The sequence below is a fragment of the Poromitra crassiceps genome (genome assembly GCF_964638095.1).
Source record: "Poromitra crassiceps genome assembly, chromosome: 20".
NCBI lineage: Eukaryota > Metazoa > Chordata > Actinopteri > Beryciformes > Melamphaidae > Poromitra > Poromitra crassiceps.
In genome coordinates, this window is record NC_139637.1 from 29,054,302 (window position 1) to 29,074,646 (window position 20,345).

At 45.7% G+C, this 20,345-nt stretch overlaps 2 protein-coding genes across 3 annotated transcripts in view; one reads left to right on the forward strand and one right to left on the reverse strand.

Moving 5' to 3' along the window:
- Positions 1-2,285: 2,285 nt before the first annotated feature.
- On the reverse strand, positions 2,286-11,233 carry LOC310794378 (large ribosomal subunit protein eL22). 2 transcript variants are annotated; one of them, XM_083656367.1, is made up of 4 exons: positions 11,201-11,233; positions 9,033-9,149; positions 8,270-8,394; positions 2,286-2,465 (listed from the first exon to the last, which is right to left on the reverse strand). In XM_083656367.1, exons 1-4 carry the CDS (start codon positions 11,210-11,212, stop codon positions 2,321-2,323), a joined length of 399 nt encoding a protein of 132 aa, XP_083512493.1. In that variant the 5' UTR covers positions 11,213-11,233; the 3' UTR covers positions 2,286-2,320. The 2 variants fall into 2 exon arrangements, with proteins under 2 accessions (XP_083512493.1, XP_083512494.1); XM_083656368.1 differs by having other exon boundaries at positions 9,033-9,146; positions 11,201-11,221.
- A 534-nt stretch (positions 11,234-11,767) lies between these two features.
- icmt (isoprenylcysteine carboxyl methyltransferase) overlaps positions 11,768-20,345 on the forward strand; it is a gene marked incomplete at its 5' end in the record, with an annotated part of 12,550 nt that continues 3,972 nt past the window's right edge. Inside the window, 4 exons of the mRNA XM_083656611.1 lie at positions 11,768-11,986; positions 13,434-13,522; positions 15,520-15,689; positions 15,916-16,133. Coding sequence (XP_083512737.1) covers positions 11,768-11,986; positions 13,434-13,522; positions 15,520-15,689; positions 15,916-16,133 — 696 coding nt within the window. The remainder of the gene's footprint in view (positions 11,987-13,433; positions 13,523-15,519; positions 15,690-15,915; positions 16,134-20,345) is intronic.

Below are 20,345 nucleotides of genomic sequence, written 5' to 3' on the forward strand. Positions count from 1 at the left end.
CCTCTGGTTCCCCCTCTGCTCTCCTCTCCTCTCCCCCTCTCCTCTCTCCCCCTCTTCTCCTCTGGTTCCCCCCACCTACCCCCGTCTGCGGTCGCCTTTTATACACATCCCAAACAACGCAGGACAACGTGATTGGCTGGCTCAGATTTGAACAGATCTGAGCCAGCCAATCGCGTTATCCTGTGATGACGTAATGTCCTGTGCCATGACCGGATGGACCATATATGGACTTCCTCCCCCCCTGGCTGCGCTATCATAGCTGCTGACTGTTACTGCACTATCCGTCAGATCCGTAACATGGACGTTACTCTGCAGAAACTACAGTAACAAAATCACGAATTGCTCTGTTTTTGGAGCTCTGCATGTCTGTGTTTGTAGTGTTTGTCTAGTTAATGCGTTAACGTTAGCTAACGGCTAACATTCGCTAGTTAGCCAACCAACCAGCAGCACATTAGCTAGCTAGCTAGCTTACCGGAAGCGATATTTTTTTTGGATGATGGCGAAGGCATAACCCACCCCTGGCCCTCTCTGCCTCTGATTAGTGGCAGCGTTATAAACCATAGATATGACTATATTAAAAACATAAACACACTGGCGTCTTTCATGCAGGCTAGCAAGCGTAACTGCTGTATGTCTGTCTGACCCACTGAGTCTGACGGTCTGACCACAGACTGTAACAGAGATGTAATGCAGGATAGATGGAAGTTTGACGCTAGGCCAATCAGAGGCAGAGAGGGGCGGGTTATGTGACGCTAGGCCAATCAGAGGCAGAGAGGGGCGGGTTATGTGACGCTAGGCCAATCAGAGGCAGAGAGGGGCGGGTTATGCCTTCGCATAGCCTTCGCCATCATCCGAAAAAAAATATCGCCTCCGGGACAACAACGCTTCCAACCCAGCGTGTGCACGTCTTTCCGACAGGGGTGGTTGTTATGGCAACTATCAACAACAACAACAACTACTGCTAACTACTACAAGACATAAAGACCGAAATAGGCTACCTTGTTTTAATGTGTCTGTCGGAGACACGGCCTAACGTTAACATTTAATATGAGCCGAATATCAGGCTCATATTAAATGAGCCTGATATCATAATATAAAGCTATGTATACAGGAAGTAAACCGGATATTCAGGTGGGTTGTGACGGTTGTTATTGTTGTCAAGTTAAAACTGTCTATAGTCTACACTAACCTCGCATCACCAGGCTCTTCTAGGTCTACACTTGCCTTGTCTGTCCACACAGCTCCCCTGAAAACGGTAATAGCCTATAAATGACATCAGGCATATATTTATATTGTTTTTTGTTAAATTGAAAAGTAGACGACTTTATAGCCTACATTATATTAACTCCAAATAATTAATTATAGATGCATGCATAGGGTGTGGGGTAACACCTAAACAATGAATTTCCTACTGCTTTAGGCCTCCTACATATTATCAGATAAAATAACATAAAGACTTTGAGTCCTTGTCTCCAACTTCCAAGTCCAAATGCATGAATGCTAGAGTCCAAGTCGAGTCCCGAGTCCTGGACTAGAGGTTGCACTGTGCTATGGCACATTTGACTGGCAATAGGCCCTTTTCACAGCAACCGCTTTGAGGTGGAAAAGCAGGAAGTAAAGCTGTAACCAATGAGATTAATGAGAGCCCCCTGGCACTGGAACACCTAAATGGAATGGAACCATCATTAATGGGATTGATTACACCTGCTTTACCACATCAAAACGGTTGCTGTGAAATGGGTCTATCTCTGTGCATTATGTTGTACATTTGTATCTCATGTAACTTCTGCACCGACTACACCAAGTCAATGTCCATGTATGAGCAACATACAGCTAGAAGAGTCTGGTAAGTTCAGAAAACGACATCACTTTACTGTAATAATGCAGCCTTTGACTCCAGGAAAAGACAACACTTATGATCTAAACATCAAAGTCACACCCTCTTCCTCGTTCTGCATCCGTACCAAGGGATTTCATCCACCATTCGTTTTCCCAGACTTTTCGTAAAATGCTTATTAAAAATAGTTGCACTTGGTCAAACCATACGATTCAGCTATATTATTGAGAATCAGGAGAGACCATAGAACAGGGGTGCCCAATGCTTTTACACTTCAGATGTACTTGTATACATTTTTCAACAGCACAATATCTACCTGTCCACCACCAACCCCCCCGCTGTAAATCCCCAAATTTGTCCCGAGTGAAATGTTATATGGTCTCTCCCTACGTCATGTGATACCCCAATAGGTTTGCGATTCATTACAAGGACCACAACAAAACAGCTGTACTCTAAACAGTTTATTAAATGTACAAAATGAGGTTAGTCCTCGTCCTCCTCCTCCTCTTCGTCCTGGTTGATCTGGAAGTATCTCAGTTCGTAGCTCTCCTTCGTGTTGGCCACGACGCGCAGCCAGTCACGCAGGTTGTTCTTCTTGAGATACTTCTTGGTCAGATACTTCAGGTATCTGCAAACAAGACAAGACGTGCTTTTCAGATTCACTTGGCTAGATCGTATCAAAAAACCTCCTGGGCTAATATAGAGCAACCTTTCAACCTTTTTGAGCTGCGACCCCCAAAAAACTTTAGGCTGGGGTTCGGGGCCCCCCCTCTTGCCACTACCGAACAGTGCGCACGCATTCACACACTGGTTTTTTCACTCACTCACTGAAATCGTTTTTATACTTTATATAACTTGAATACATCATTGGTATGGGAGATTTAATAATCAATGGAGAAAAATCATTTTTATCTTTTATTTTTTTGACAACCATCCTGCGACCCCCCACAATAATCTCGCAACCCCCTGGGGACCCCCGACCCCCAGGAGAACCACGGATATAGAGTACGGCAGGAAGGAGTCCGAAAAACATTGGCGCTGGCACTTCCGCCTGGCATGTGTAAGTGAATGGAATTTTTGTATGGGGATTTCGGTTAAATGCATGAAATAAGGTCTGTGGTTAACATAAGTCATAAAAGTGGTCGTCGTTTGTGAAGATGATCCTGCTGAACACAAACTTCACTGTTTCATTAAAGCCCCAATCAGTCACCTTAATATAACAGCTTTTTAGTCATTGAAGATGGTAGAGTGACTTGTAACAGGGAGAATGTCACCTCTATTGGTCACACAGCGCCCTCCAAAGGCCTCTCCTGGGACTAAGCATTTTTGTGCCGGCGTCCCGGATGCAGCATGCACGCATGCGCTGTACAGCTGAAGCGCTGTCTTCATGAAAACAAGAAAGTAACTCGGTGTGGATTTGCTACGAAAATGACGTTTCACTTAACTATGGATTATTATATCATCACGAGGTGAGTACCCGATGTCACAACATGTACATAGAGCTTTCTGCCGCTGTGTTTTGTTGACTTTGAACGGTGATATCGATACCGATGCTATTGCACCCAGCGGGCGCAGTTTCTCCAATAGCAAAACTTGGAAAAGCTGCTGAATGGGGCTTTAACATTTGTTAACCACATACATGCATTTAACCAAAATTCCCATACAAAAATCCCATTGGCTTTTACACGTACGAACCGGAAGTGCTACTTCCGGACTCATTCCTGCGTTACTCTATGAGGCTGTTTACACCTGGCACTAACATGCGTTTTCTGTGATCAGACTGCAATCGGATTGTGCTTGACCACTTGAAAGTACAGGTGTAAACGCCCTCAAGACACATTGAAGACAAATTGCGATCTGATCGGTCAAACCACCTCCGAGGTGGTCAGGGATTGGGACCACATTGAACACAAGTGTAAATGCAATGTGCCCTCTCAATCCACATACAGCAACTGTATGTGGATTGAGAGGGCACCCGTTTTGGGTGATCAGATTGCAATCTGATCAAGTTTATCGGCGTTTAACCAAGCTGGACGTGTCGGCTCCGTTCGCCTGCGCACTTTGAAACATCGTTAACAGACGGGCTATGTTGTGTTCGTGTGTGGGCTTCCCCTGTCAGCAACGTAACATTGGCACCAAATCCACCCTCAATAAAACCGGACCCATCACCCTCACCATCACCCCCTCCCGCCTGGCTCGCAACCTTGGTTTCATCCTGGACCCCACCCTCACCTTCGATCCCCACGTCGGCTCTGTTGTCAAAACCTCATATTTCCATCTCCGCAATATCGCCAAAGTCAGACACTGCCTCTCCCCCCCTGCTGCTCAATCCCTCATCCATGCCTTCATCTCCTCCCGCCTCGACTACTGCAACTCCCTCCTCACAAAACTCAGCCGCCCGCCTGCTCACTCACACCCGGTCCCGCGATCACATCACCCCTGTCCTCCACTCTCTCCACTGGCTCCCCGTCACGCTGGGGACATACCAGACGCGAAAATTGCGCGCATGCGCCGCACAGCGCACCTCCGCGCAGAAGTCGATTAAAAGTGTCCACACAGAGAGCGCAGCTCACTTTGCGCACTCTGCTCGTCCGCTATATATTTTGCCCCAGATCTCCTGTCTTCGTTATCATGGCCAAGTAAATGATGACATAAATATGTAAAGTAATATGTTTGGGATAACAGTTAATGGCTACCTTCGTTATAAAATGCAATTGCATCATTTGTCTGTTCTCCTCCCGTTTTCCCAGTGCGTGCTGTTGTAGAGAGAAGGCGAGTCCTAGCTCTCTACTTGTTGCTCCGCAGGCAACGAGCCCCTAGAAGCCGCTCCCCCTCTCCCACTGCTCTTTCTCTCTTTTCACACTTCCAAAGGGGCAATCAACAACGTAAATAAACATTATTTTACTTTGAAATTGGTTTTATTTGACGAATGTCCGGTTTCGGAGTTCCTGTCTGCCCTTATCTGATCTGTTCAACTTGACAGAGTCGCTCACAGGCGCAGACGGTCGCACAGGAAAATAGAACTCCAGGCTGAGCTGAGCGGCCCTGAGCGTCCGCGGAACTGAGCTGAGCGGCGCGCTGTGCGCTGCGCGCAATTCAGTGTGGACTGACAGATCTGTTAACATGGTGTCCTAATGAAAACTGGCTGCGCACAAGGTCGCGCCGCGCAGCTTACGTGCAGGAGACGCATGCGGTGTGTTTTCACCGTCAAGCAACGCATCGACTTCAAACTACTCCTCCTCACCTTCAAAGCCCTCCACAGCCTAGCCCCCCCCTACCTGACTGACCTCCTCATCCCCCATCGCCCCTCCCGTACACTCCGATCCTCTTCTACTGCCACCCTCACCGTCCCCCCATCCAGACTCAAAACCTTTGGTGACCGTGCTTTCTCCCGCGCCGCACCCCGACTTTGGAACTCCCTCCCCCAGACTGTCCGAGACTCTCCCTCACTCCCCACTTTCAAAACCCGACTTAAAACCTACCTGTTCCCGCAAGCTTACAACCTCCCCTACCCCTGACCACCTCCTCCAAACCACCACCCTCCGCCCCCCCCCTCCCCCCCTCCTGTTCTCTTCCTCTCCTTCTCCATACAACCTTGCCCTGAACCGCCACTGTTATTTGTATCTGTTCCCTGTATCTGTTGCTTGTCTTTTGTTTTACTGTTAAGCGTCTTTGGGTTTTGAAAAGCGCTATATAAAATAAATAAATTATTATTTTATTATTAACATAAGCTAAAATAGTTCCATATTTCGATCTCTGGGCATGTCCAAGACAAGACCGCGTGTGGTCAGAGGAGCAGCCATGTTTGTTGTGCTGAAGCTAAGCTACAGCACTGAATGCAAATGAGTGAGAGAGAGGAGGGGGGAACGCCCACCGCTGGGAGTCAAAGCACTCTGCGCTGCCTGCTGCACCCACACGGACACACTGTCACATACATGTAACGGGACATTATTTCCTTTAAAAGCACACAAATTACTTTAAACTCAGCGTAAATAAACTCCGTGAAAACATTTATTAAAACACATTTCCATGACCTTTCCAATACTTTGGGGGGATTTTATTTTCTTCCATAACTTTTCCCAAGACCTGGAAATTGCATTTTAAACTTCCACGACTTTTCCAGGTTTTCCATGCCCGTTACGAACCCTGCAAACAACACAGACACAGTGATGTGAATGAATCACTGCCAATTAGGGCTGTGAATCTTCACTGGCCTCACGATTCGTTTCGATTACGATTCATCTGTCAACGATTCGATTCGATTCGATTAAACGATGCATCACGATGCATCGCGATGCATCTTAAATCGATGCATCACTTTTTCCGCAATACATGATTTATTTTTTCTCACTTTCTTTTTTCTCACTGTGTGGCTACTTTTAAAATAAAAGTGCATTTGGAATTGCATTGTATTATGATCCATAATTAAAATAAACAACTGCATGTACTTACATTCTATTTTATTTGATATATATATTTTTTTTATAATCGATTTTTGATATTTGTTAATCGATGCAGAATCGTGCACGTCCGCATCGCGATGCATCTTATAATCGATTATTTTTGACACCCCTACTGCCAATACCTCCAACCTTGAGCCTGGAACACATCACCTAACGCATCGACTACTGTAACTCACTGCTGGCCTGGCAGGCCTCCCCTCCAGAAACATCCAGAGACAATATGTGCAAAACAGTGTCCTCACAAAAACCCGGAAAAGTCACCACATCACCCCAGTCCTCCACTCCCTCCATTGGTTACCAGTAAACCAGCGCATCATCTACAAAACCCTCCTGCTCGTCTACAAGGCCACCAACCACCTCGGGCCGACCTACCTCCTGGACCTCCTCTCCCCCCAAACCTCATCCCGGACTCTCAGATCTGGCAGCCAAAACCTGCTTGCAATCCCACTACACGCACAAGGCTCTCAACCATGGGTAACCGTGCCTTTTGTGCCCTGGGGCCACGCCTGTGGAATCTGCTCCCAGGATCCATCCGGGCCTCGGACTCCCTCGCTGCCTTCAAAAGCAGCCTAAAGACCCACCTTTTTCACACTGCGTTCGACTAGGGCCTGTTTTAATCCTCTATTTAAGTGTTTTTATTTTTATTTTATTTTTTATTCTGTGTACTTTCTCTTGTGACGCACCTTGAGATGTCAGTTTTGATTTGAAAGTGTGCTATACAAATACAATTCATTATTATTTATTATTAACCGCACTCCAGAGAACTAGCAGCAACGAAGGCAGACTGACGTTGTCTCGCCGTCGCCTTTTTCAGAGCCAAAAAGTCGCATCTGAACACACCGCAAATACTACAGCAACTAGCATGATGCACGTCCTCCACCTGCGTGAAACCAGATTCATTCAGATTCATTCAGTGTTTCACCACTTCAACACTTTCAGAATACTTCTAATGGAGATTATGTCTTGATACAAAGTGGCAAATGACACTGGCGTTGTCGGCCCTTGTCTGGTTCTTTGCTTGTGGAAGAAGAAAGGAAGAGGCGGAGGTGAGAAATAATGAGAAACCTCACTAAATGGGTGATGATATATAGCAGTGATACTCAACTTGAGGCCCGGGGGCCAGATGTGGCCCCGCGATAGGGTGAAGAGTGGCCCACCGACCATTTTCTAATTCACAATGAGAACTAATGCTAAATAAAGTTTGACTGAGCTCCAGCTAAATTGTCAAATATGGCCATCTGCTCGCCGCCCAGGCACTTACAGTATTATAACTTAACTATCGTGTGTGCACACTAAATTGTGAGACTCCGGCTGACACCCCAAAAACCCCACTACAGAAAAAAGTGTATTAATGTTTGTTTATTAACTGGCCTCCTTGTCATTTTGCAAAAGTGGCCCCCGGGCAAAGCAAGTTGAGTATCCCTGATATAGAGCGACAGGCTGGAGGGACTTTCCCACAGGCACGTAACATCCATCTATTGAAATGATCAGATGAAGTTGGAAAATGAGCAGAGCGTTTTGTGCGTTCCCTCTCTTCTTCTCGTGAACTGCTTCGCTACCCCTGACCAGCCAATGAGAGTGCTTTCTCTCACCAGCTGACCAGCCAATGAGAGTGCTTTCTCTCACCAGCTGACCAGCCAATCAGAGTGCTTTCTCTCACCAGCTGACCAGCCAATCAGAGTGCTTTCTCTCACCAGCTGACCAGCCAATCAGAGTGCTTTCTCTCACCAGCTGACCAGCCAATCAGAGTGCTTTCTCTCACCAGCTGACCAGCCAATCAGAGTGCTTTCTCTCACTGACGGCCCCAGGGCGATTCAACATGTTGAATGGGCCGGAAAAGCTGCCGACTAGAGCGCTGGACGCCCAGACATGGCCGACGCTGATGAACGGGCTCCGTGTGTCTCAGGTTTTAGGCTGAGCTGATCCTACCTTTCACACGGCAGCTAATAAAGTGTGATGGTTTCCTTACCTTTTGGAGAAGGGCACCTCCGAGGAGACCGTTATCTTGCTCTTACTCCTCTCGATGGAGACCACACCACCACCCAGGTTGCCGGCTTTCCCGTTCACCTTGATGCGCTCCTGAAGAAACTGCTCCTGGAACCATGAAAACACGTGTCAAAAAAAAGAAAGAACACCAACCACACCACTGAGCCACTTTTCAACTATTCTAATAGTATTGATAGGCTGATGCTTATACCAAAATAGGCTATATATCACAATCTATTGGGAGAAACCAAGCGATTCTATGTCAAATCAGACATTCATCACCCCCATATAGCCGGAATGGAATGATCCTTGTTTCATAACCACATTTTGCGACTATTCGACTGTGAGATTGTCAGAGGGGCGGCTGTAGCTCAGGAGGTAGAGCGGGTTGTCCACTCATCGCTTTGGATCAAAGAGGTCGGTGGTTCGATTCCCGCCACCTCCAGTCTGCATGTCGAAGTGTCCTTGGGCAAGATACTGAACCCCAAATTGCTCCCGATGGTGTGTCAGCACCCTGCGTGGCAGCCTGCTGCCATCGGTGTATGAATGGGTGAATGTAGACTACCTACAGATTGTAAAGCGCTTTGGATAAAAGCGCTATATAAATGCAGGCCATTTACCATTTACCATTTACCAATCGAATAAGGCTGCTTCGAACAAATCGTCGACTATTTGGGGGAACCCCTAGTCCCACCACTTATCATTGATGGCTGAGATTGAACAATGTGTGTGTGTAATGGACTTACAAAGTTGGCGGCATCCATGATGCCATCTTCAACAGGATGGGTGCAGTCCAGTGTGAATTTCAGGACCTGCTTCTTCTTCTTGCCACCTTTGCCGGTGTTCTGCTTCTGCTTCTTCTGCTAAACAGAGGGCGACAAATAGATTTAGAGTAGCAGAGAAGCTGGCCAGACCCCACAGGTAACGCTCACACACACAAATAGATTTAGAGTAGCAGAGAAGCTGGCCAGACCCCACAGGTAACGCTCACACACACAAATAGATTTAGAGTAGCAGAGAAGCTGGCCAGACCCCACATGTAACGCTCACACACACAAATAGATTTAGGGTAGCAGAGAAGCTGGCCAGACCCCACAGGTAATGCTCACACACACAAATAGATTTAGAGTAGCAGAGAAGCTGGCCAGACCCCACAGGTAACGCTCACACACACAAATACATTTAGAGTAGCAGAGGAGCTGGCCAGACCCCACAGGTAACGCTCACACACACAAATAGATTTAGAGTAGCAGAGAAGCTGGCCAGACCCCACAGGTAACGCTCACACACACAAATAGATTTAGAGTAGCAGAGAAGCTGGCCAGACCCCACAGGTAACGCTCACACACACAAATACATTTAGAGTAGCAGAGGAGCTGGCCAGACCCCACAGGTAACGCTCACACACACAAATACATTTAGAGTAGCAGAGAAGCTGGCCAGACCCCACAGGTAACGCTCACACACACAAATAGATTTAGAGTAGCAGAGAAGCTGGCCAGACCCCACAGGTAACGCTCACACACACAAATAGATTTAGAGTAGCAGAGGAGCTGGCCAGACCCCACAGGTAACGCTCACACACACAAATAGATTTAGAGTAGCAGAGAAGCTGGCCAGACCCCACAGGTAACGCTCACACACACAAATAGATTTAGAGTAGCAGAGAAGCTGGCCAGACCCCACAGGTAACGCTCACACACACAAATAGATTTAGAGTAGCAGAGAAGCTGGCCAGACCCCACAGGTAACGCTCACACACACAAATAGATTTAGAGTAGCAGAGAAGCTGGCCAGACCCCACAGGTAACGCTCACACACACAAATAGATTTAGAGTAGCAGAGAAGCTGGCCAGACCCCACAGGTAACGCTCACACACACAAATAGATTTAGAGTAGCAGAGGAGCTGGCCAGACCCCACAGGTAACGCTCACACACACAAATAGATTTAGAGTAGCAGAGAAGCTGGCCAGACCCCACAGGTAACGCTCACACACACAAATAGATTTAGAGTAGCAGAGAAGCTGGCCAGACCCCACAGGTAACGCTCACACACATGGAGGAGCGACAAGCGCCTCAATTGGTCCATTAAGTTAACATTACATTTAAGTTAACGTTAAAGCAATTGGGGTCAAAGTGGGGTCCGGGGACACCCAGGGGTCCTTGAGGGGATCCCAAAATAGGGGGCACCCTATTTCTATCCATAAAGAACAGCACAGAATGTATGACTGGTTTGGTTACACCTGCTGTAATAAAACGTCTAAAAGCAGAACTCATATCAAATGGGGGTCCCTGGTCTAATTTGTGTCAATTTAGGGGTCCTTGATGTGAAGTTTGAGAATTTGCCACTACTGCACCTTCCACTGACAAGTGGTGGCACCTAATTTTATTTATTCTATTTTATTACTTTTACTTTATTATCTTTCCTATTTACTGTCTGCCTTATTCACACTGTTGTGACTTTGTACTTACCAACTTGTATTTACCTGCTGCACTATCAGATCAGAACCTGACATGCACTCACTACACGAGATAACGGCTAGGTATTAGCAAGCCGCGTTACTGTCTGATCTGTTATGATCTCGACTGCTAACTGACATCTGTGTTAAATACATCATCATGCAGCAGCTGCCATGCCACACAGGCTGGCTAGGGTAAGTTAACGTTTAACAACGTGGTGAGCTGCTATGCTAACGTTACCTAGCGAGCTGTTAGCCGATATATTTAGCAGCAGGCCCCACAGAAACTCAACTAACGTTAACTAACTGCTCACACAGTTTCAAAGCACGAGACCAGAAACCTACATATCGATGTATTGATTTATTTCTACGGTCAATTCCGACGGGATTCTGACGCTTCGACGTCGGAATAACAAGAGCTTTCCTGGCTTTACTGATACACTCTTTTACTTACAACAGGCGCCATGGCGAAGAAGCTAGCAGAAAGGAAGAGCGGCCAGTGCGCATGCGTCACATTTGGTCGTACAAATCGAACGCCGATTCATGGATTTGATCCGTGTATCGGTGATTGATTTCAAACGGTTTGTTTTCCCAACTGGTGCAGTGTGGGCTACCAACAAAATAAAAGACACAAGACACAAGCAGAATGTATTCAAAGAAAGACTTTGCTCTTTTGTGTTTCCCTCTGCTATGGTTTCCATGGAAATACACGGGGTCTGACGTGGTGCGTTCAAGACACATCGGAACTCAGGGAAAAATTAGCTCCTGACTAGCAACCATTAACTTTATTCCCCGTAGCAGACAGTGTTTGCTAATACAATAGTTGAGAGGAAATTAGATCGGTTCCAAACTGATCGCTGGCATGGGGAAATTCCACTCACCGATGTCCCGACCCATTTACTTTACTGGGTCGCTCGTGCGTTTAAAACGTCAGAATTGTGATATTTCCGACAACATGTGAAGGCAGCAAATGTCAGTCAGATATCGCGACAGTTCATTGAAAGAGCGCAGCATTTCCACCATGGCAGGCAGTAAGTTGGTGCTAGAAGGCAGAATAAGTATAAAAAGCTTTCTGTTAGGGTTTAGCGTGCTCATAATCCCCCTGATCAGAACCTGGTTTGGACACATTGACTGGGTCTTTGATTATCTCACGGAAACACCCGGGAAAATAGCCATTTGTATCCACATTGCTCTCGCCAATGGCCTCTTGCTCATCCTGTACACTGGACCTCTGTACAAGGTAACATTAGATAGATACTGGCTTCTCTCTGCCTCATCTGGTTCAAGTCATTATCTGCAGTGCTCTTCATCAGCCAGAACGTTAGGGCTCTTACCACACGTGTCATTTTGTCACAACTTACTTTGACATAGACACACTTGGCTGTTAGAATGTCAACGGTGGCTAACTAACGTTAGCTAGCGTGATGTGTTTAGCTAACGTTGTTAAGCTCATTAGCTGGAGGAAAGAGACAGCTGATATAAGGTGTGCTAAAGATAGGAGCCTTAAAGCCAGATAAAGCTGCACTAGGCAACTTTAACCTCCCTGTTTTCAATGTTGCCTTGGTTATTGTATGGACATAGTCAGGTCTGTCTGTCTGTCTGTCTGTCTGTCTGAGCATGGGGACACCTGGACATCAATATAACTATACTGTATGGACAGAGTCTTCAGAAGACAGTCAGGCTGTGGCAACTAAACACATTTGCTTTGCTGCTATTCTTGCAGTCAGTTAATCTCCTAGGACTTAATTGTAACTGATGATTTTCAGGTATCTCTCTCTCTCCTTCCCCCTTTGAGGACTTTTATTATTATTAAGCTTAATATGCTTGAACTTGATTAATGGTTTGAACAAAAACTGAACTGAATAAAAGAAAGGAAAAGTCTAGCTAGCCCCATATGTTCTGCTGTTCTCCTTTCCTCTGTGATCCACTCTGAATTTGCGTCATACAGCATTCCATAAGGAAATTGGGGGGGTCGACGTTTAAAACACTCTCCTCGATCGCAGATCCAAAGATATAATAATCTCCCTACGGAAGCCAGTAGTATAGGCAGGGGTGTTAAAATGATATTCCTCCTGTGTAAAAGCAGTCTTTCCACAGCCTGTGCCGAATTGAGGAGAGGAGAAGCGTCCCAGTGCCGACAGGAACCTTGGGAGTTTGAGTATTTCATAACATGTTTTGCTTCCCAGGTGTGCTGGATTTGATCACTGTGCCACCGTATCCGCCGTGTGACTGCATGTGTTGTTTGCTCGCCGCGTGCAAGCGGTGCACCATGATAGTGAGATCAAACACACCCTGCTGTAAATTCAGTACAGGCTGTGGAGAGACTGCTTTTAAACGGTTGTTTTACGCAGGAATATAATTTTAACATTTTAATAATAATGACATCACAGTAAAGTGATGTCATTTTCTGTACTTTGGTTGGGGTCTTAAAAAGCATTACATTTGACTTTAAAATGGTGCAAGAACCCTGCTTGCACAGAGTTTGGCATTTGACACAATTTGACACACTACCAGATTCTGTGAGTCAAAATTTTGTAAATTGGGTAATGTAAATTTAATTTACATTACCCAATCATTCGCAACAGTTCCGTAATTCACTAAATACTTTTGCAGAATCGTGTTAATTTGGTTTTCTGTCTGTTTAATCAATGTTAGCTTAGCTTGGTCTCATCTCTCCCTTGTTCCAGGTTGCTGTGAGAGCCTGCTTTCTTGGTTTTACCTTTGGCTGTGGCTTAACCATCAGCTTCTCCCAAACCACGTGGACACATTTTGGCTGGTATGTAGCTACACATTCACATTCCAACGTACCGTTAACCAATCACAGCCCCTTTATTACACGGCTTTGTTTAAAACTCACTTGATTGGTCAGTCACAGCATTCGACGTCTGTTATTTCTGTCTGCTAGCAGACCATTGCTACTTCGACAACAACATGCCCATATTCAACATCCAGGTCAAAACATGTACTTTCGTCAAAGCACCACTAGGTGTCCCTACTCAACAGGCTACAAACATGTGTAACCGAGTTGAATCAGCACGGATTCCTCGTGAGTCCCGAGTGGTAGCGAGTGGATTGGTTAAACTCACTCCCCAGGTATAAAGGCATGTTAACCAGCTCCGCCAAGGGAGCTAGCTCTCTTGGTGTTGCGGTTAACATGCTGGACTCCCAAGCCGAGGGTCGGCAGTTCGAATCCACCCCTGGACAAGCCCTTAACATGGGTTGCTGCAAGTACCACCTACACAACGCCGTTACACATGCCTTGGCTTACTGTAACAGATCCATGGAGGCGTGGTGATGCCAGGCTAAAACTTTGCAGCTTTAACAGCCCAACTGGCAGAGGAAGAAGAAGTGTTTTAACGCTCCTGCTGCCTTTTCACACCAAGAGCTTGCCTCGTGCAACCTTAACCTGTTTATTGTTTATTGTTTATTGTGGATCCCCATTAGTCTGCACCAAGGTGAGACTACTCTTCCTGGGGTCCAAACACATAACATAAAAACATAATACAGTAACATTGCTGATAATTATAACAACAAAGACAAAAAAGAGAGTGAATCACCTCACTCTATTACAAATCATACATTTTTAGAAGTTCATGAATTAGTACAGTGTAGTGTTATATAATATAACATAGCATATTGCAGTACAATACAATACAATTCAACATATGTGTACAATAATTAATAACCCAAAGTTATCACATTATTCATCACTGCATGTTTTAACTTTTTCTTAAACAAAAATTTGTTACTTGCCACCGTTATATTACTAGGTAGATTATTCCAATACGCAACTGCTCTATACATTACCGTTCTTTTCAGAGCATTGGTTTTTGGTAGAGGTAGAGTGAATTGAGCATCTACTGCCTGTCTTGTAGTATAGCCATGTCTACTCTTAGTGGGGTACAGTTGAATGTAAGCCCTGTGGTTTCCCAGTGTTCCAGATGTTAAACAGAAAGGTTACCAAGCTGCATGCTATTCTTTGTTCCACTTTGATCCATGACAGTGCGGCATGCATCCCCTCTACACTGCTCCTCATAGAGCAGCGGAGAGTGAGGCGTGCCGCCCTGTTCTGGGCCAGCTGGAGTTTGGCCAGGTCTTGTTTAGAGGCGCTAGACCATACTGTTGGGCAGTAGTCTAGGCGGGATAAGACTAAAGATTGTGTCACCAGTTTAGCTGCACTACGAGTCAACATCAGATTAGCACACCTTCTGATCATTGAAGTAGTGCTGCTCATTCTAGATACCATGCAATTAATTTGTGTCACTGGCCTTGGCAGGTACATGTAGGGCCATATGTTTTTAAAAAAATGGACGGAATCATGAAATTTGGTAATAACAATGGAATCAACTGTAAAACATGGAATATTGCAGAATTTTCCATAATTTGGCTGAAAGAGATAAAAGTAGGCTTAATTATCAAAATCAAAAGTAAACCTAATTATTGTAGGAACCAAAATTATTTCATAATTGTAAAATAGCCCTGGAATCCCGTTTTTTAATTTTACTTTAGGGGTTAGGATCTTTTTTTGTATGACTTTGCTCTCTCTGACATGTTTCTCGTGAATCCGAGTTGTCAGGTGACGTAAGGGTCCCACTCCCACGCAAGACAGACCCCCCTCTCAAAACACTCCAAATGAAAACAGAATTATTTCTTTGTAAAAGAATAAAAAGGAATTAGGAAAAAAATAATAATAATAATGAAATATATGCCCTTAGGTACATGTTGACCTGGTACATCTAGGTACATCTTAACCTGTGTCACTGGCCTTGGCAGGTACATGTGCTCGTTGTCCTTCTTCCACTACTCGGAGTACCTGGTGACGGCCGTCATCAACCCGCGCAGCCTGTCTCTGGACTCCTTCCTGCTCAACCACAGCCTAGAGTACAGCCTCGCTGCTGCCTCCTCCTGGCTGGAATTCACCCTGGAGAAACTCCTGCTTCCAGGTTTGCTTCTCATCTCTGGCTGATTTGCATCACAGTCTTTACACACAGAAGAAACGTGTTGTGTTTGCGACACCGTATCCGAGGGATCAGGGTATTTGTAATTTGCAGCTCCGAGGGAGCGCTTGTAATTTACCCCGGCGCACGCTGAAACTGGTACGAGCGGGCGGAGTTTTTTCTGAAAAAACCCCATCAGTTTTTAATCTGTACCTTCTTCTTCTTCTCCCAGAGCTGAAGCAGCTGACCTGGCTCAGTGTAGCAGGTCTGCTGATGGTGCTGTGTGGTGAAGGCCTGCGTAAGTCGGCCATGTTGACGGCCGGCTCCAACTTCAACCACATTGTGCAGAACGAGAAGGCCCAGAGCCACGTGCTGGTCACCAGCGGGGTCTACTCCTGCTTCAGACACCCCTCCTACGTAGGCTGGTTCTACTGGAGCATAGGGACACAGGTGAGGCCACACACCGCTACATTCATACTACATACAGGGTAGGGATGGGGGCGAGTACTTGGGTACTCGAGTACTCGTTTGTAACGTCATTAGTCGAGTAGTGTTTCAGCTGTCCGGGGCTCCACACCCCTCCCCTTTAAAAATGGTAGCTCTGCACACGACACCACAGGTGAATCTGGCGATACAGACAGAGACAACATGCCGCCGCAAATGCGGAGCAACGTTTGGAAGTATTTTGACAGAAAGGACGACACGACTGTGCAGTGCAGGTTATGTAATGCTAAACTTGCGTATCATAAACATACCAGTTCGATGCTTAACCACATGCGTGTAAAGCACAAGGAAAACATCAACCTAACAGGGGCAGATGAAAAGCAGTCTCGCATTACCTCGTTTGCTAGCAGCAACAAACGGTGTTGTGATGCCGTCAGGGCAGAGAAGATTTCCCAGCTTGTGACGATATGCTCCCGTTAAGCTTTGTGGAGGGGGGAGGCTTCCGCGAGTTAATGGCGTTTGTGGAGCCAGAGATTATAGCGGACATGTATTGGAAATAGACCTTCAGTTTTCCACAATTGTCTACTCAAACAATGCGTTAACCATCCAACCACCGGAGTTTACTGAGGTAGGCCAACAGCTGCTGAGCTAACGTCAGATCACTGTCATGGTCCGTCCACATTTATTTCCTCACAATAAGTGCTCCAGGCACTGACTTCTGAAGGAACAGTGGTACAAGTTTAGGTTAGTTTTTTTTTTGTTTTTTTTGTTTTTTTTAGAAAGAAAGAAAAAAAACTACTGCATGTAGTATACTGACTGTCTGCAAGTACCTCATACAACCACACACCAAAACTACTGCATGTAGTATACTGACTGTCTGCAAGTACCTCATACAACCACACACCAAAACTACTGCATGTAGTACACTGACTGTCTGCAAGTACCTCATACAACCACACACCAAAACTACTGCATGTAGTACACTGACTGTCTGCAAGTACCTCATACAACCACACACCAAAACTACTTCATGTAGTATACTGACTGTCTACAAGTACCTCATATAACCCCACACCAAAACTAATGCATGTAGTATACTGACTGTCTACAAGTCCCTCATATAACCCCACACCAAAACTACTGCATGTAGTATACTGACTGTCTACAAGTCCCTCATATAACCCCACACCAAAACTACTGCATGTAGTATACTGACTGTCTACAAGTACCTCATATAACCCACACCAAAACTACTGCATGTAGTATACTGACTGTCTGCAAGTACCTCATACAACCACACACCAAAACTACTGCATGTAGTACACTGACTGTCTGCAAGTACCTCATACAACCACACACCAAAACTACTGCATGTAGTACACTGACTGTCTGCAAGTACCTCATACAACCACACACCAAAACTACTGCATGTAGTACACTGACTGTCTGCAAGTACCTCATACAACCACACATCAAAACTACTGCATGTAGTATACTGACTGTCTGCAAGTACCTCATACAACCCCACACCAAAACTACTGCATGTAGTATACTGACTGTCTGCAAGTACCTCATACAACCACACATCAAAACTACTGCATGTAGTACACTGACTGTCTGCAAGTACCTCATACAACCACACATCAAAACTACTGCATGTAGTATACTGACTGTCTGCAAGTACCTCATACAACCCCACACCAAAACTACTGCATGTAGTACACTGACTGTCTGCAAGTACCTCATACAACCACACACCAAAACTACTGCATGTAGTATACTGACTGTCTGCAAGTACCTCATACAACCACACATCAAAACTACTGCATGTAGTATACTGACTGTCTGCAAGTACCTCATACAACCCCACACCAAAACTACTGCATGTAGTATACTGACTGTCTGCAAGTACCTCATACAACCACACATCAAAACTACTGCATGTAGTACACTGACTGTCTGCAAGTACCTCATACAACCACACATCAAAACTACTGCATGTAGTATACTGACTGTCTGCAAGTACCTCATACAACCCCACACCAAAACTACTGCATGTAGTACACTGACTGTCTGCAAGTACCTCATACAACCACACACCAAAACTACTGCATGTATTATACTGACTGTCTGCAAGTACCTCATACAACCACACACCAAAACTACTGCATGTAGTACACTGACTGTCTGCAAGTACCTCATACAACCACACATCTAAAAAAAAATCACACCTGTCCCTTTAAAAAAAAAGGTCTTAAAAAGTCTTAAATGTAACTTGTTGAAACCTGCAGAAACCCTGTGCATACTTGTTATCTATTTTTTATGTATATTTGACAAGATGTCCCATTTCTTATGCCAGGATCAGACTACACGATATTTTTTGTCGTTCACGATGTCACCATGTCAGACGAGGCCATCATACTGCCATAAATTCGTGACATGTCTTGGTCGGGAGACTGGCCACACTACAAGTGTATTCTCACTTAACACCGACAGAGCATCGTATGCCACCGTCATCACGTCGTCTGCTGTCGTCAGCGAGTTCACAGGTCGTCGGGGAGGCGGACCTGTGAACGAAATCTCCCAGCATGCATTGAGGCCACTACATTGACAAGAAATAGCAACCAAATCAGCCTAAATAGGCTAAAGTGGTAGACAGAAATAATGTTTATGTTAGCACAACATGCAATTGTAAAACATTTCAATATTGGGCAAAATAAAACATTGAAATCCAAACACAACCCTATGTGAAACATGTATGTAATCCAGGTGCTATATATATCCCTTGCAGAATTAACGTTATTTGGATGAGTGACAGGCTCTACTGTGATGCACTGTGATGTCCGCTCCAGCCTCCAACTTACTTCATGTGCACGCCCACTATTTTCTTGCCAGCTGCTGCGAGACGAGAAGGAAGAGAAACGAACATGCAGCCGACTCTGCTGAGCTCATGTTATTTGTAGTGAGCAATGCCCATTGCCCAGGCGTTTAAACGCAAATTAAAACACCCTGGCCTTTTTATCTCTTTTATTCTTTTGAGCGGAGCGGAGCGGTGAGTGCGAGCGGGTGAAATCTGTATCGAGCGGGGAGCGGTCTCCCCAGGACCTGATACCTGTCTTCCGGGGTGTCACACTAGGCGAAACCATGTCCAAAAGACTGACATGCCAGTCTTTTCGTCAGGGCGTCGTGAGGCGTCCTAGACGTCCCGACTGGTCCCGACGCTGGTCTTTGATTATGTCACACTACAAGAGGTGAAGACGGCCGATCGTCGTCCCCGACGGTCATATTCGGGCCCGACGCTGAAAATCTGTCGCGCACGACCAAATCGGTCTAATATCGGGCTGAATTCGTGTAGTCTGAACCAGGCATTAGTCTCAGTGTGCTTCACTGCCCCTGGTTTTGCAATCTCAAAATGCTGTAACTCATATTTCATATCTGTCACTTTTATATATAGTTCTAATATGACCCATTTTCTGTGTTCATATTTATATTCTATCTGTCTTGGCTGTATCAACCCAGTTTCCCCAACTGCTCATGAAAGTTTCATATGATTTTATCATGTATTTTGAAGCCATACATTTGATTATTTTATTATGGTTATTAACTCATTGAGTGCCAATGACGACTTTAGTCGTCAATTGCTTTAGTAACGTTGAGTGCCAAAGACGACTAAAGTCGTCAATTGCGTTTTTTGACGGTGGGACGTGTATCAAAGCCAGATCCATCTCCTGTGTAAGTATGGTGGCTGTTGAATGTGTAAAAGCTATTTTAGGGACCCATTAGGTGGCGACAGTGCTCTCCAGATTAGAGAAAGGCCAGGAGAAAAGAGAGAAGAAGTCATGAGGAAACGGAAATCGCATCGATATGCATGAAGCATAACGTTAGCTGTGCCTGTGAACAGCAGTCAATCTGCTGACACCACAATTGAGCTCCTCCGTCTCCGCTGCGATAGCCCCTCCATATGATTTAGTTGCCGACACCAGCCTCTTTCTGAAAAGTTACATTATTCTCAGCTGGGAGCCGGGACAGGCTGTGAAAAAGCGGGGGGATGCAGCGCACTTTTCAGTGCAGACGGAGCAAAAGCAGAGCGAGAGCAAACGCAGCGACACTCAGAGTCGCGCAGAGACACTCCCACGAAGGAGGAGGAGGAGGGGGGTGGGGCACGCAGGGCAGCGTACAACACACAACACCCACACAGCAGGCTCGATTGACAGAGAC

Coding starts and splice junctions, on each gene's coding strand:
- LOC310794378 (XM_083656367.1), bottom strand. Junction 8,395..9,032: donor TCATGGATGCCGCCAACTTT/GTAAGTCCATTA, acceptor TCATGGTTCCAG/GAGCAGTTTCTTCAGGAGCG. Junction 2,466..8,269: donor GAGGTGCCCTTCTCCAAAAG/GTAAGGAAACCA, acceptor TCTTGTTTGCAG/ATACCTGAAGTATCTGACCA.